Source organism: Cynocephalus volans, chromosome 7 (assembly GCF_027409185.1).
Source record: "Cynocephalus volans isolate mCynVol1 chromosome 7, mCynVol1.pri, whole genome shotgun sequence".
Lineage (NCBI taxonomy): Eukaryota > Metazoa > Chordata > Mammalia > Dermoptera > Cynocephalidae > Cynocephalus > Cynocephalus volans.
The window spans coordinates 143912699-143929812 of NC_084466.1; the positions used below are offsets into that span (position 1 = coordinate 143912699).

Genomic DNA, 17114 nt, shown 5'->3' on the forward strand with positions numbered 1-17114 from the left:
CCTGATTATTGAGGACAGAATACTAGAAATGAATATTTTCTTCGTTTCTTTATCAGTAAACTGTAATCAAGAAGTCATAAACATGACTTTATCTCAAAAACTGTATGCTTTGTTTATTTCTTAGAAGAAACACATGTTTATGGGAGGCAGTGTGGTATAATAGATAAATTCAGACAGACCTGGGATAGAGCCTTGATTTTCCATATACTAGCTGTGTAATATTGAGCAAGTTACTTGACTTCTGCAAGCTTTTTCTCACTTTTAAAGTGTATTTTTACCTTTTAGGGTTATGTGTATTTGAGGTAATATATGAAAAGTTCTTTATTCACAGGAGAACTTACTAAATGTTGGCATCTTTTTGTTGTATTCAACAAAAAGATAATTTTTGTTACTATGAAATATATTATTATTAAGCCTAGCACCATAACTAAAATGAAATAATTCTTTCCCTAAACCCCCAATCTAAGTCACCCTTAACTATTTATGGAAAAGTTATAGAAGACGGATTCATAAATATTTTGCAAGTAGGATGTGAAATATACATTAATTAGCATGAAGTTATGTATAATTGCTTGATCTGGTATATAAATACACTTTATCAAAATGGATAATCAAGAGGTCACTTTACCCTGAAGCCTCACTAATTTGGACTAATTGGAAGAAATACTAGTTGGATTTGCAGATTTTTTTTTTCTAGAATTTTGTTATAATTGAATAACTCCAGTTACTGTTTTTGGTCATTAGCTGTCACTATATACTCATCCCACCCAAATTTGGCTTTCAGTTGCTATAAAATATATACAAATACCTGATTCAAGATATAATTAATAGTTTTAATAGCTGTATTCATTTACTTATAAGCAATAAACTTATCTTTGTTTTCTTAAATTGGTTAAATAGGAATACTGTACTTTTAATATTAGTTTAAAAAATATTTCTTCATACTACAAAGTTAAAGTTTTAAATCATAGTCAAATAATTATATATTCTGATTTACAAAAGTACAGATTGAGATTTTGTTGTTCTTTTCTTTGGAGGGACAGGAACATGTTCTTCATCAATATTAATGTTGCGAAATAAGTAAATAAAAAGGAGAGGAGGAAAAAAAATATTAATGTTGCATCTATGGAATCTCTAACAGTGTATTATGCTTAACTTTGCATTTAAAATATTTATTTTGTATTTAGGGTATCATCCAAATCCAGAACATTTCAGATTCTGTTTTATGATATTGGCTCAGGCATTTTATATGTTTATTCCTATATACATTTTGTTCCTTTCTTGATATTTGTCATGTCTTACTATTCTTAAGCCTGACCTTCATACTCAATAGTTCATTTGATACCTAATTGTGTGTGCAATTAATATTTGATATTTCTTCTTGTTTTTGCCTAAGTGTATTGATCTTACTCCCTTTCACACACATGCTGTCACACTATTTCTGAAAGAATTTAGTAGCTTTTTCTTGCTGTATTTGCAGACTGCCTCATAGTAGCAGCTTTCCCATTCTCTACTCTTCCTACTTCTCCTACCCCTGTCTGTCTCCCCTGCTTTTCTTCTTTCTTCCCTCTTCAGGCCTTTAATCTCTAAACTTCTTGGTCTTTTCCTTCAAATCACAAATACATATCTTGTTACAATCATGACAATACAGCATGGTTTTTTTTCTCTTATTTGTAGATAGAAAAAGGTGGTTCTTAATAAACAAAATAAATAAATTCAACTGCCACAGCTTTTAAATAGTGCTATCAACTTTTAAGTTGTTTGATTATCTTCACTGATCTTAGAAAAAAACAAAGGTTCACATTTTATTCTTTTTTTTTAACAGAGGTTCACACTTTAATGGAAAGTTTTAGATAAATCATCTTTCTCTTTGTCTTTTCCTTTAATTATTGTAATTTATTTTGTGTAAATTTCAGGATTAGAATGGCTGAACACAGAAGAGCCTATTTCTGTCTACAAGGATCTATGTGGAAAAGTGGTCATCCTTGATTTCTTCACCTACTGCTGCATAAACTGTATTCACCTATTGCCTGATCTCCACGCATTAGAACACACATACTCTGATAAAGGTATCTGCTTTTTAACTAGTTTCTAATAGATTGTCCTGGCATAGGCACTGGAGAGTAGCTGACTCTGTTGTGTATAGGAAAATGAACATTTGGCAAGACTTCAGTGGTTCTAAAAGTAAATTCTAATAACTGAATTAAGGACTCCATGTGCCTTTTCATGAAGAGTTACACTTAGTTGTAGTGATTTGCCTGTCTAAAGAACCAGCATTTAGTATATAGTTTTTCTCTGAAGTTAAGGGCATAATTTACTTTTTTCTTGATCAAATATTTAGAGAGATCTTTTTACATGTCTAGACTTACCGAAATTTCTTCTTGAAAAAAATGAAACACATGACCCTAATTTTATACTCTTCTCACTGTGATATAAAATTTTAAAAGTTCTTCCTAGGAAATGTGATTAGTCTTCCGTTAATATCGAATGATGTGAATTATAGTGGAATGCAAAATATAACAGAGAATTTTTCTTTGACCCTGCTTCATTAAAAAATGATTTATTACAGCTAATGTTTTCCAAAGCACACTAGGAAATCCTATTTTACGTTATTACAGATTTTGAAGATGTAAGAGATTATACTTAGTATTTGCTCTAGAAGTTTGACAAATTATATGTTTTTTTTCTTGTTTACTTTTTTCTAAAAAGAAATGGGAGATAAATGAAATTAATTAAAGGTTCCATTTAATTAGGTTTAAATGAATTGACGCTCTACTCAAAGTGGATAAAGAAGAAACAGGGTTACTGATCTTGTGATGGTAAAGACGAGAATAGACTATATATGTACAGAAATAAAGGATATCTTGAAATTTAGTTTTAAAAAGGAATAGTAAATAAAATCTTCAGTGCAAATGAAACTTCACATGCTTTTGAATTGTGACAGTATCTTAAAATTACCAATCAAAAGATTTATCAAGAACTTAAATATTCCCAGGAGCTAAATTATGTTTTCGAAAATTCATCTATATGGATTTAAGAAATATGGGTGTCTTATTATCTCCCAGTTTTTGGATGTCTGTATTTCTTGTCCAGGCCATCACATTTATTCAAAATGTGTTATATGCAGGGTACTCTGCTAACTGCTGAGGAAATATGTAACAAAGTTGAATAAAAAGCATTATGGAACCTGAGGAAAGGAGTCACTCATTTTGCCTAGAAACAATGGAAAAGATTTCTCAGAGGAGACAAAAAGGTTTCTCAGAGAAGGAGACAATTAAGCTAAAACTTGAAAAATGAGCAGGAGTGCAGTTGAAAATGAAAATGGGGCAGAAGAGACACTGTTGGCCAAGGAAGCATCAGGTGAACAAGCGTGCAAGCACAAAAGAGTAGGATTCTTGCTCCAGGAACAGGTAAATAATTTAATGTGGCAAGATTATAAGGGCTTGTAGTAAAAGTAAAAGGAGATGAAGGTAGGTTAGGTTGGAACCGTGTTGTGATGTGCATCGTATAACATTCTTAATAGTTTAGACGTTTTCTTTTCATTGTAGGATGCACAGATGTTGAAGGTTGTTTTTGATTTGTTTGTTTTTTAATAGGATGACATTTGTGTTTTAGAAAGGCTTTACACACATTGGATTAAGAATTCCAAAATTAACCATTTCCATAGCTAAGATCACCCCTAAAAGACTATTTGGTTAACTTACCTGGTTAACCACATACCTGAAGCAAATTGAGTGACTTCCAGGAATGGATCCTTATAATCTCCTACCAGTTCACTGGAAACACTGTTTTTATAGCACATTGTGACAAAAAAATAAAACATTTTTACATATAAATGCCCTTCTGAAAAGTAAAATACTTCGTAAGTGGAGAGAGACTTCTGAGAAGAGAGAGGAATAGGGAGCAGCAGGAATCTGTCCCCACCTAAACAGTTGCACTGCCAGAATCTATCTGATGTAATTAGTTTGGAATTCTGGAGTCTATTGAAGGCGCGCAACTTCCAGGGGAAGGCTTGGACTATAAAGGGCATTAATTTTGTTCAATTTTAGCTCTTAGCACAATAGCCGCTACTCATCCCCCACTCCTAGTCCCTTCATAGGCAGCTGTACACATGTTCCTGGAGCAACTTGCACACAGCTTGTGGGAGCCAGATTGGGCAAAAAGGACCTTGCCCTCCAAATATCAGGGATCTTGTTTGCTGATTGCTGCTTCTGATCTCAGAGGTGCAGACAAAGAGGTGGGCAGCCACTCTAGTTGCACCTCCCCCTCCAGCTGAAGTGATTTCCAGAAGATTTAAAGGGCCAGCACTGTTTCCCACTGCCCCCAACCCCCATTTTGCTTGTTTTCCCTTTTTGGAAGCCAAACATTAAGGACTAGGATATTCAAAAACATCTGCACTTAACAGGGAAAGTTAGAAAGTGAATTTACTTGCACAGAGAAAGGCTCAGAGCAGACCTTAAGTTTATTCCTTGGGCTGATCCTTGCCACAGAGACCACCTACAACAACCAAAAAACAAAAAGCAAACCCTGAGAAAAGGGGAGAATCTGATTTCCAGAGTTACTATATTATTAAATGCAAATGTCCAGTTTTCAGCAAAAAATCACAAGGCATACAAAGAAATAGGAAAGTATGGCCAATTAAAAGGAAAAAGGTAAACCAACAGAAACTGTCCCTGAAGAAGACCTGATGGCAAATCCATGAGAAGAAAAGACTTTAAAACAACTGTCTTAATGATGCTCAGAGAACTAAAGGAAGACATAGAAAAAGTAAAGAAAGCAATGTATGAGCAAAACGGACATAACAATAGAGATAGGAAACCTAAAAAGAAAGCAAAAAGATGATCTGGAACTGCAAAGTACACTAACTGAAATGAACAATTTACTAGAGAAATTCAAAGGCAGTTTTGAGCAGGCTGAAAAAAGAATCAGTTATCTTGAAGGTAAGGGAATGGAAATTATTCAGTCTGAGAAACAGGCAGGAGAAGGATTGGAAAAAAGTAAAGAAAGCCTAAGGCACCTTTGGAACACCATCAAGTGGACTAACATATGCATTGTGACAGAATATTTGAAGAAATAATGGCCAAAAACTTCCCAAATTTGATGAAAGATATGAACATAAACATCCAAGAAACTCAACAAACTCCAAAGAGGATGAACTGAAAGAGAACCCCACACGTGTTATAATGAACTGCCAAAAGCCCAAACAAAGAATTTTGAAAGCAGCAAGAGAAAAGCAACTTATCACAAGGTATCTTCAGTAATCAGCAGATTCCTCATCAGAAACTTTGGAGGCCAGAAGGTGGTAGGCGAAAATATTCAAAGTGCTAAAAGAAGAAAACTATCAACCAAGAATCCTGTAACTTGCAAATTGTTTTTCTATATTCTGTTTGCATCTGTAACATGAGTTGTGACCTTTCTTTTTTTTTTTTTTTTTTGTCGTTTTTTTTTTCGTGACCGGCACTCAGCCAGTGAGTGCACCAGTCATTCTTATATAGGATCCGAACCCGCGGCGGGAGCGTGCCGTGCTCCCAGCGCAGCACTCTACCAAGTGCGCCACGGGCTCGGCCCGCAAATTGTTTTTCTAAAGTGAGGGAGAAGGTAATACATTCCCAGATAAACAAAAGCTGTGAGAGTTCATTACTAGACATCCCCTGAAAGAAATGCTAAAGGGAGTACTGCAGGTTGAAAGAAAAGGATACTAAATAATAATTTAAAGCCTCTGAAGAAATAAATACTCAATAAAGGTAAATTCATGGATGGTCATAAAAGCTAGTATTCTTGTAACAATGATGTGAACTCCACTTTTTGTTTTCTATATCATTTCAAAGACATATACATTAAGAAAATTATAAGTCTAAAAGCTAGTGTTATTGTAACTTCGTAACTCCATATTTTGTTTTCTATGTAATTTCTATGTAATCTAAATGCATTAAAATAATTATTAGTTTATGTTTTTGGACACAATGTAGAAAGATATAATTATCTGACTTCAGCAATTGAAAGCAATGAGGATGGAGCTGTTAAAGGAGAAGTTTTGTTATTGAAGTTAAGCTGGTATAAATTCATATTAGTGTTATAACTTTAGGATTTTTAAATGTATTCCCCATAGTAACCACACAAAAAAAAGATAGCTAAAGAATATACATAAAAGGAAATGAGAGAGGAATTTAAATGCTTCACTACAAAAAAATCAATTAAACACACAAAAAAGGTAGTAATGCAGGAAATGAAGGACAAAAAAATTCTAAGGCATGTAGAAAACAAATAGCAAAATGACAGAAGTAAGTCCCCCCTTATCAGTAATTGCTTTAAATGTGGGGCTGGCCAGTTAGCTCAGTTGGTTAGAACACAGTGTTATAACACCAAGGTCAAGGGGTCAAGGGTTGGATCCCCATACTAACCAGCTGCCAAAATAATGATAATAATAATAAATAATAAATGTGAATGGATTAAGCTCTTCAATCAAAAGGCAAAGATTGGCAGAATGGATTAAAAAACATCCAACTGTGTGCTGTCAACAAGAGACACACTTTAGATACAAGGACACAAACAGTAAGGGATGGAAAAGGATATTCCATGCAAATAATAACCAAAAGAGAGGCAGGTGTTGCTATCTTGCTGTCAGACAAAATGGACTTTAAATCAAAAGAGGTTACAAGAGACAAAGAAGGATATTATGTATTATTAAAATGTTCAATACAGCAAGGAAATATAACAATTATAATAGACTGTCAAAATATATGAAGCAAAAATTGACAGAATTGAAAGGATAAATCGACAGTTCTACAGTAGTAGTTGGAGAATTCAATACCTGATATATACAGAACACTCTACCAACAACAGGATACACTTTCTTTTCAAATGCACATCGGACATTTTCCAGGATATAACACGTTAGGCCACAAATTAATCTCAGTAGATTTAAAAAGATAGATATTTTACAAAGAATCTTCTGCAATCCCGATGGGATGAAGTTAGAAATAAATAACAGAAGGAAAACTGGAAAATTCACATATTTGTGGGAATTAAGACACTGTTAAACAACCAATGGACCAAAGAAGAAATCACAAAGGAAATTAGAAAATATTTAGAGACAAATGAAAACAAAAACATAATATACCAAACGTGTAGCACACAGTGAAAGCATTGCTAAGGGGAAAATTTATGGTTATAAACGCTTACATTAAAAAACAAAAAATATTTCAAATCAACAATGTAACTTTACAACTTAAGGAACTAGAAGAAGGACAAACTAAAACCAAAGGTAGCTGAAGGAAGGAAATGATAAAGATTAAAGCAGAGAGAAACAAAATAGATAATAGAAAAATAATAGAGAAAACTAATCATGCCAAAACTTGGTTCTTCAAAAATATCAAACATATTTGTAAGAACCACAAAAAACAATTATATTGTATAATGTTGAATATACTAATTATCCTGATTTGAGCATCATATATTGCACATAGGTATCGATTTTCAATTCCGTACCCCACAGACATGTACAATCAATTGTTTTGGTTAAAAGAATTGACATTATGCTAGGTGGACTAAGATAAAGAGAGAAGACTCAAATTACTAAAATCAGAGATGAAAGTGGGGACATTACTACTGTTCTACAGAAATAAAAAGGGTTATGAGAGAGTGTTATAAGTAATTGTATGCCAAGAAATTGGCTAATGTTGATGAAATATACAAATTCCTAAAAACAAAAAACCTACCAAGACTAAACCATGAAGAAATAGATAATCTGAATAGACCTATATTTAGTTGCATTATTCACAACAGCCAAGATATAGAAGCAACCAAGTGTCCATTGATGGATGAATGGATAAGGAAACTGTGGTTACATACAATGGAATATTAACGCAACCTTAAATAGGAAGGAAATTCTGACAACATGGAAGAACCTTAAGGACATTATGCTAAGTGAAGTAAGACAATCCCAAAAAGACAAATACTGTATGATTCATGAGGTTCTTAGAGTAGTCAGAATCATAGAAAGTAGAATGGTGATTTCCAGGGGCTGGGGGAATAGGAGAATTAGGAATATTGCTAAATGGGTACAATTTCAGTTTTGCAGGATGAAAAAAGTTCTGGAGAAGGACAGTGGTGATGGTTACACAACAGTGTGAATGTGCTTAATACCCTGAACTGTACACATTAAAGTGGTTAAAATAGTAACTTAAAACTCCTGTAAGAACACAAAAGTAGGTTTTTAACCTCTGTTTTTAAAAGGAAGGGCAAAATTGTGTCCCACTGGGAGGGTACAGTCAATGGTACATTGGAGTTTGTTCCTACAAGCTGGTGAAAGCCATTTGTTATATATGTAAGAAGTTTTATGAGCCAATTGTAAGCTTGAAATTGGCCACAATGGGAGTATTTACACCATGGAAGTCAACATATGCTGCAAATCAGAAGTTTTTTAAATTGTTTCTCCTTCCCACCCCCATCAAGGGGCTAGTTTTATTAGCATATCACTGGGTATGATTTGTTACCCAAATAACTCATTCATTAGAGTGGTATAATACTAATTTGTCTTTTTTGCATTTGGCTGTTAAAATATTGCTTGTGGGATACATTTTTAAGCATTAAAAAAAATAATTTTTAAGTGTTTTCAACATAGTAATTTCTAAGAAACGTTACTTCAGTAATATAGTAATACATGAAAATCCTGGTAACTTAAAATATATATTGATCAGAAGATAGTTTAATTCATATTCACAAAGCAGACATACCCAGAGATTATGTGAAACTCAATAAGCCATCACTAAATTAAATTTGCTTTCTTGCAGCTAAAAGTCTTCTCCCATTACTATCTGATATGTTTCTGAACATATCTACAACAATGCTATTTTTGTTCTTGAAGCAACATTCGTTTGGCAGTGTATTTTAAATTCCATGGAATGTTCAGTTCATTTTATCAGTAAGCCAAAAATGCTCAGTTGAGTGAGGAAGCACTTATTAATACAAAACACCTTGAAAGAGGCCCAATTTAATACCTGGTTCCCTTCCTCTGCAAAATAGCATGTAAGCCCAGGTTTGTGATAGTGACCATTATCACTTTCACAGTAACATATGAGAAATTACAAATGCCAAAGAGTTTTAAAACAAAAAGTAAATGATACTTAATAGTAATGAATTGTTCTGATGTTTAAACTTTTTTTAAGAATATAACTGTGCCCTGAGGTTATTAATTCATTAAATTTAGCACATATTTATATTAAACTGATAAGTACCTCGGTGTTTTTTTTTCCCCTTTTCTACTTGAGAATTTCTAAGGTTTTTTTTTTTTTTACTTCTTTATGCTGTATACATTAATGGTATGTTATTATGGTAACACCCAAATTTAGCACAATGGCAGTTATCTAAGGAAAAGCACTCTTGTTTTATAAGAAAACAACTATTAGGAAAACTTTTTATATTTTAACATGTCATAGCTAGGTGTATGTTAATGTATAACTAACTCAGACTTAAAAATCCGAATGTCATATTACTACTAAGTAAATGCTAGTATTCTCATCATGTAGTGTATGCTTTTTTCTGTATTACACTTTTTATTAAAAATTAGAAGAATGCACTTCTAATTTTACAGTAAAACTAAGCCTTTAAATGAGTTAATATATAATTTCACTTTATATCACGGTTCCCCAAACCACCCCAGGTTCAGTAATTCATTAGGAGGACATACAGGAATCAGCATATAGATGTATTCATGGCTGTATTTTATTACAGCGAAAGGATACAAAGCAAAATCAGGAAAGGGAAAAGATGCATGGGGCTAAGTTCAGGGGAGGCCAGGCACAAGACTCCAGAGTCTTCTCTCAGTCGCTTACATGGGACACACTTAATTTCCCCAGCAAGAAGTTATGACAACATCTTTGAGATGTTGCCAACCAGAGAAGCTTATTAGAAGCTCAGCACCCAAGGCTTTTTTTTATTGGGGGCTGGTCATGTAGGTAGCTTTCGCCTGCTGGCATGTTCCATAATTCCAGAGTCCCAGACGGAAAGCAGGTATTCAGCATAAACCATATTGTTTATACAGTTAGGCATGGTAAGCCACTCTTATCAGTTCTGGGAATGGTGAGAACCCTCCCACAATCTAAGCTCACAGACGCCAGGCAAGAGCCAGTCTTACAAGGAGGCTTTGCAAAGCAGTCAGGCCTGTTCTTTTAACTCTTATCTGTACACTATAATCTTTTTTAGCAGTTCATCTATTTATTATTCTGTGTTCTTAAATAGCTAAAGCACTACGAAACTTTTGGCCAATATATGGCGAATTTTGGGGGTGTTCAGTGTGGACAACAGCATAATGCCACTTTCTGATTGGCTTTCAAATTTGCTTCTGATCTTTACTTCAATTTAGTGTTCAGTGCTTTTGATCCTTTCATGTTTCCATTGTTCTTAGTAAAAAACTAAAATCCTACCTCTCCAGCATCTTCTCCACTTCCTTCTCCTCCCCCCTCAAGGCTGTTCTAGCCTCTGTGGCTTTCCTTCAGTTCCTCAATAACATTATTCCTCTTGCTTTAACACATTGACATGTGGTATTCCCTCTGTCTGGAATGGTCCTCTCTTCCTTTTTGTCTATTAAAGTCATGCTTGTCTTTTAGATCTCAGAATATCCCCATTCACAGTTTTTAACATCTTCAAAAATGCCGCAAATGTTCTCTGTCCTTGCATTTAACTAGATTACTGTATTGCCTATAATTAAGTTACACTTTCCACTATAGTGTATACAAGTGTATTTGAGTACAGTTGAATTCATATATATGTATACCTCTCTAAAAATAATACCTATGAAGCTTTTAAAATTATTTATTTTACAAAGTTATTTTATTACTAATGTTTTAGAAGCACATGTAATTCTTGATACGGTTTCTCCTTCCCTCATTCCTTTCCTTCCTTCTCATTTTCTCTCCTCTCCTTCTTCCTTCTCTCCTTCTCCCCTTTCCTTTCTTCTCTCCCTCTCCCCTTTCCTTCCTTCTGTATTTTCTTTTAAATGGAGTAGGTTTGATCCCTGTGTTGTTTCATAAAGGGAAGAATATTTTACATTCTACATTTTATTGTGTATGATTAACAGAAAAAGCAAACTATTTTAAGAAAAATCTCTCTGTATACTTTAAGGCTCTTAACACTGAAAAAAAAATGAGAGGAATAGGTATTTGGCAATTTTCTTAGTACGTATGTCAGTATAGATATCCTATTTGGACAATATGATATGGTTTATATATTATACAAATGTATAGATTTCTTTAGTATTTATGTCCTGTCCATTCATTTCCTACTTATGTACTAGGCACTGTTCATGGTCCCTACATAATTAGTAGGAATTATAGTCTAATGGGGAGACATATAATCAAATAATCACATACATAGTTTTATAATCTCTGATTAGCACTAAGAAGGAAAATTACAGGGTAATATGAAGTCAAATAATGGAGTTTAAGCTGGAGAAATTAAAAGAAAGCTTTCTTATGAAAGTAAAAATTAAGCTTAAGATCTAAAGACAATTATGACTTTATTAGTTGAGGAGGGTTGAGAACATTCCAGAAGGAACATTATGTGTCAAGGCCTTACAGCAAGAGGAATAATGATATTTTGGGGGAGCTCAAAGAAGACCAGGTTGCTCTAACACCCTGAAGGAGAAGGGTGAGGAGAAGGTGCTGGAGGGATGAGATTTGATTGTTGTACTAGGAACAATGGAAAGGTAATGAAGGATTTTCTGCAAAAGGGTGACATGATCAGATTTGGGGTTTTTTTGTTTGTTTGTTTTGTTTTTAAAGATCAGTCTCACTCCTGGATGGATAACTAATGGGTGAACAAGAATGGATTTAGGAGACCTGTGACAGGCTGTTGTGCTGTGAAATGATAATATCTTGAAACTAGTTGTAGGTGATAAGATCAATAGGACATGATCATAAATTAAGTATGAATGATGAGGGAGGGCTGATTGGTTATTATATAGATATCCTAGATAGGTTTTTTACTTGCGTTATTGGATGGATGGTGGTGCCATTCAGTGACAGGAAACACTGTAGAAAGGACAGCTTTGGAGGGGAATGTCATGAGTTCAGTTTGCAGTTCTTTGAGACTTAACACTTCATTCTCTGGATAACTTCCCATTGCTATTAGGATAAAGTCTTAAATCCTTCACACGACTTTCAAGGCTAACCCTGTCTATATGTTTCTTCTCATTTTGTCCCATGCTCCCCTTTGTTCTCTGTGCTTTGTTACCTTCTTCAGTCTCTTCTGTCTTTCATGCTTCCTCTTTGCCTGTGCTGTTTTCTTTGCCTGGAATCTCCTTCAGTGCTCTCTTTACCTAGTTAACACCTTCTCAACATTTAGATCTCACTTCATTTATCACTTCTTCAAGGGAGTATTGGGCATGTTGCTCAGAAGGAAAATATATGATATATCATATGATATATTCTGTGATAAATATTGCACATATATAATATGTCTAAAATATATATATATGGACTTCACTCATGGATTCTTATTTAATTCAGTGGGTTATACATTATTACTGTCATTATTTATCTTGATGTTCAAATTGTCCCGGATCTGACTTATGGGATTCACTTCAGACTATTTCCTGTGTTCTTTTGACATGTCCTTATCATTTTTTGAGCACTTCCTTACTTATCACACCAAAATATTTCCAGATTTATCTTGTACTTTTCCAGCCCAGTCTCTGAATCAGCTTCATGTAACAGTTTATCCTGGCAGTCAGTCCATATCAGTTCGTAGAGAACTTCCCAACTTTTTAAAATAACTGCATAATACTTCGTTGTATGTGTGTCTACTATGATTTACTTAGCTAGTCTCCTATCCTGTCTATTGGCCCTTAGATTGTTTCCAGTATTTAGCAGTTAAAAACAGTAAGTAATCTTGTGGATATATTTTTGTCTTGGTGGTTGTATATCTTAAGGATAAATTCCTAGAAGTGGAATTGCTGGGTCAAAGTTAAACTCAGGGCTGGCCAGTTAGCTCAGTTGGGTAGAGTGCAGTGTTACAACACCAAGGTCAAGGGTTCGAATCCCTGTACCGGCCAGCCACCCAAAAAAAAAGTTTGAGTAGTTATGTTGGGTATTGCCAAATTCCCTACCAGGAGAGTTGTACCAGTTTCCATTCTTGTTAGCAGTATGTGAGTGTGCCTCTTTTCTCCACTGCTGCTCCAGTAAAGTGTTTTGACATACTTTTTCATTTTTTCCAATCCATCAGGTGAGAGATGTTATGTTGGTGTAATTTTATTTATTTTTAGGAGTTAGAATCTTTTTACTTTATTAATATTATTTTTCCACATTCTGTGATGGTTGCAGAGCAGCTGGGAGGGAGGGGGATAGGAGAAAGGGGAGGGAAATGTGACAGGAGGAGGAGGAAGAAGAAGGGCCTAGATCGAGGCCCGTGGCACCTCCCACACCCCTACAGGGGAGACCAGGGTACCTCCAGCAGTGGCCTGGTCATTGCTGGGCTGGGTGCAGACGTCAGGGGTGTGGCAAAAGCTCTCACCTCCCACCTCCCCAGCTCAGAAACCTGGGGCCCTTCCTGATATGGCCTGGTGATTGTCACTGGGCTGGTTGCTTGTGTTGTGGGGGGAGATGTGACCAAGGTCATCAACACCCCCTCTGCCCCAGCTCGGGAGAGCCCGGGGCACTTCCTGTGATCATCAGGCTTGGTGGTTGTCGCTGGGCTGGTTGCTTGTGTTGGGGGGGGTTGTGACTGAGGCCCTCAGCCACCCTCTGCCCTGGCTCAGGAGAGCCCGGGGTATTTCCTGCAGTGGCTCAGTGGTTGTCATTGGGGTGGTTGTGCATGTTGGGGGAGTGTGGCCAAGGCCCTTGGCCCCACCCTTGGGACTGGTTGCGGGTGTCAGGGGTCATGGCTGAGCTCCCAGCCCTCCCCACTTTCTGGTTTGGTAACCCAGGGGACTTCCGGTCCCTTTAGATGTTATAGGTGTTCTTTGGTGAAATGAAACCTTTACTAGTTAATATCAAATTTTGTCTCTGGTTGTGGTACTTTGTTTTTTCCTTCACTTCTGTGTTGGATTATTTGCTGTTCCCACCACTCAAACTCCATGCTGGAACTAATTTGCTGTCCTTTGCTTGCTTCTAAAATGGGGGAACTTCCTGTAAGGACCAGTACTTGAGCTCTGTGGCTTTTTGTGCAGCTCAGGTTTTAATGGTTGACTTTATAGGTACTTCCAGTTCTGGTGAAATCTGGTGCACCTGGGTTGTGTAGAAACACTGGTCTGGGCCTGAGTCTTTTCATCAAACTGCTCCGCATGCAATTCTGTATTCCTGACCAGTCTCCTCTGAGTGGTCCTATACTGATTGGGGGGCAGATCAGCTGTTCTTGCTGTGCCCCAGTGTTCCCCCAGTGGGCATTTCTCCCCCACTGCCCATGCTCCAAACACTTGCCATGAGACAGGCTGTGCTCCAGTCCCTTGTGATGACTCACTGACCTCTGAGTGGCTCCTTTTTTTCAGTTGTTGTGGCTCCTCAGTCCTTTGTGGGTCCACAGGAAGGTAGTATTGCTGGCCTGTGGGCCACCAAGGCCTTCTTCTCCCCTGCCGCTTCCAAGCAACTTCATCCAAAAGGCACAGCTGTGGCTTTTTGTCAGCTCCTGCTCCATGCACTCAGCAGCTCCAGTCTGGGAATGGCCTGGATTCAAAACGATCAGAGGGGTTTTTTCTTTTTCTCATCATGGTTTCTCCCACCTTCATGTACTCCATAGGTCTCTTCTCCTCTTCCCCAGAACTGTAGTGGCCCCAGCTTGGCTGTTGTTGCTTTTTTATAGTTGTAGGTTGATTTGTAGGAGAGAGTGATGCTGGGGACCATCTATTCTGCCATCTTGACTGGTGTAAAGTAAGGCAAGTCATAACTAAAGCCAAAATGTTTCATTATTTTAGTTATACTAAGTTTCCATTTATATTGTCTGAGCTAGGGCTCAGACGCTTCAAACCCACTGTACAGACTGGGTCACCAGACCCCTCACACGCAGGTCCATGGTCAGTAATTGGGAAAGATTCCGGGAGCTGTTGGCAGATGACATGAGCTCAGTCCTCAGCGGCAGCAGCTTACAGGTCCAGTAGCTTACAGGTCCGGCAGTGGCAGTGGCCTTGCAGATTGTCCCGGGGCCACTAGCAGCAGCAGCCTCCAGCAGCAGTAGTGGCCTCCCTATGCCCCCTGGGGATGGGAGGCGCCATGGATCAGAGCCACTCATCCTTATACTTAAGTCCATAACCCAGGACACCTGGGTGCCCATGTGCAATTACACTAGACGATAACCAAGGAACACCTGAGTGCATATGCCTGTTTACATCAAATGCTCGGCAAGATTCTGAACATCTGAGGGGCCCTGACCATTTTTCCTATATTTTCCCAACAACTGGAAGTCTTGGTGTAATTTTAAATTGCATTTTACAGTGGAGGTAAACATCTGTTCATATATTTAATATGGCTGTTATACCTGGGATTTTGTCTGCCATATGCTCTAACTGGTTATTGTTTGGTTATATAAAGGCTATTGATTTCTGTGTGTTAATTTTATGTTCTGTTTACTTTCTTGAATCTTTTATTATTTGACTTAGTTTTGCAATTGGTTTTCAGGGATTTTCCTGATATACTATGATAACATCTGCATATAGAAATTTTCCAGTTCTAATGCCAGTAATTGATTTCTCTTGTCTAATTACGTTGACAATTCATTGTTAAATAGTAGTAAAGATGGTGGTCATCCTTTTGCCTTTTTCCATATCTTATTGGAAATCTGTCTAATGTTTCTCCATTCGGTAGGAGACTGGTTTTAGGACTCATAGTTACATTTATTTAATCAGTTAATAAAATATGAAAGATAAAATTTACTTTAAGTAAATTATATGTCACTAAACCTAATGTTAAAAAAGAATCTATCTCTGCTACTTCTGAGTCTGGAGGCGAATGGTGGGCACCTGGTTTTGAATCTCCCCAGTAACCCTCCCACTCTCCTCCAACATAAAAACAAGTAGAGCAGACAAAACCAACTTGATTCTGCATTCCACAATACTAGGAAACAGAGTATCGTGGCTTTCACATTATATCTAAGTTGAGAAATAAACTAAATTCTGGTAAAGATCCTCCTGCTGCAAGCCTGTGCGTACTGAGAACAGGGACAGGGGATGCTTAAGACACCTGAGAAAAAGTAGAGTGATTCAGAGGACTTAGGCAAAGCACAAACAGAATAATCCCCTTACTCCCAGAAAGAGAAGCTCCAATACAAAGTACAAAATACTGAACACAGGTTTGTACATACTAGATCATATAACCAGATCTTAAAAGAGTATGGGAGTAGGAATGGAAGCCTCAGAGAGGCTTTCCCATTGCTTCTGGGAGAGTCAGATACATAAGCAAGGTGTGGTTCCCCTTGGAGATATGCCACTGAAGGGGAAGAAGGAAAAGAGGGAAACGTTAAGGATCAAGCAGAAACAAAAGAGAAAGAACACACATCAACCCCTCCCTCCAGCAATGCTACTCATAAATGAAACTGCACAGAAAAAGGGAACCGTCTGTCAGAAGAGGGCGCTCTCAAACTAGGAACCTGACCACAAAATGAAGAGGAATAGAAAAAAGCAGATCACATCCATATAAAAATCACTATAAAAAGCTGAAAATGCAATTCAAAGCTGAAGTGCTGATAACTTCAACACTTTAACACTCTCACTTTAACAATCTCAGAATTGACAAAAACTGTAACACAATGCTCCATACTGGATTAAATATCCTCAAACAGCATTTACATATAATGAAAAACAGTTTGAATCAGAAATTTAAAAACTAAGAAATGGGCAAAAAAGAAAAAGGAAGAAATGAATGCTGATTGAACTCAGGAAAGAAATAGAAGAAAATGTTTAAAATTATATTAGAAATGAAAACTAAGTTTCTAAAAATGCAGTAAGGGGCATTAAGGAGAAGCAGGTGGGAATAAACTCTAGAGAATGAAAATAAGCTAAGAAAGAAATAAAAAGGTTTAGAGAGAAAATGATTGTGTTGGAAGTCAGGCAGAGGAGGTCCAACATAAGACTACTTGGAGACCCTCAAGAAAATCAAAACAAGTGGCCAGAACTACTATGTAAGATTAGA

The 17114-nt window shown here is 36.5% G+C and overlaps 1 protein-coding gene across 2 annotated transcripts in view; it reads left to right on the top strand.

Moving 5' to 3' along the window:
- Window positions 1-17114, top strand: part of NHLRC2 (NHL repeat containing 2) — a 51567-nt gene that overhangs the window by 1794 nt on the left and 32659 nt on the right. Inside the window, exon 2 of one of the 2 annotated variants that reach the window (XM_063101857.1) lies at window positions 1917-2069. The exons of the other annotated variant lie outside the window; for it this stretch is intronic. Within the exon in view, the coding sequence (XP_062957927.1) occupies window positions 1917-2069 (153 nt within the window). The remainder of the gene's footprint in view (window positions 1-1916; window positions 2070-17114) is intronic. 2 annotated transcript variants of the gene reach the window in all.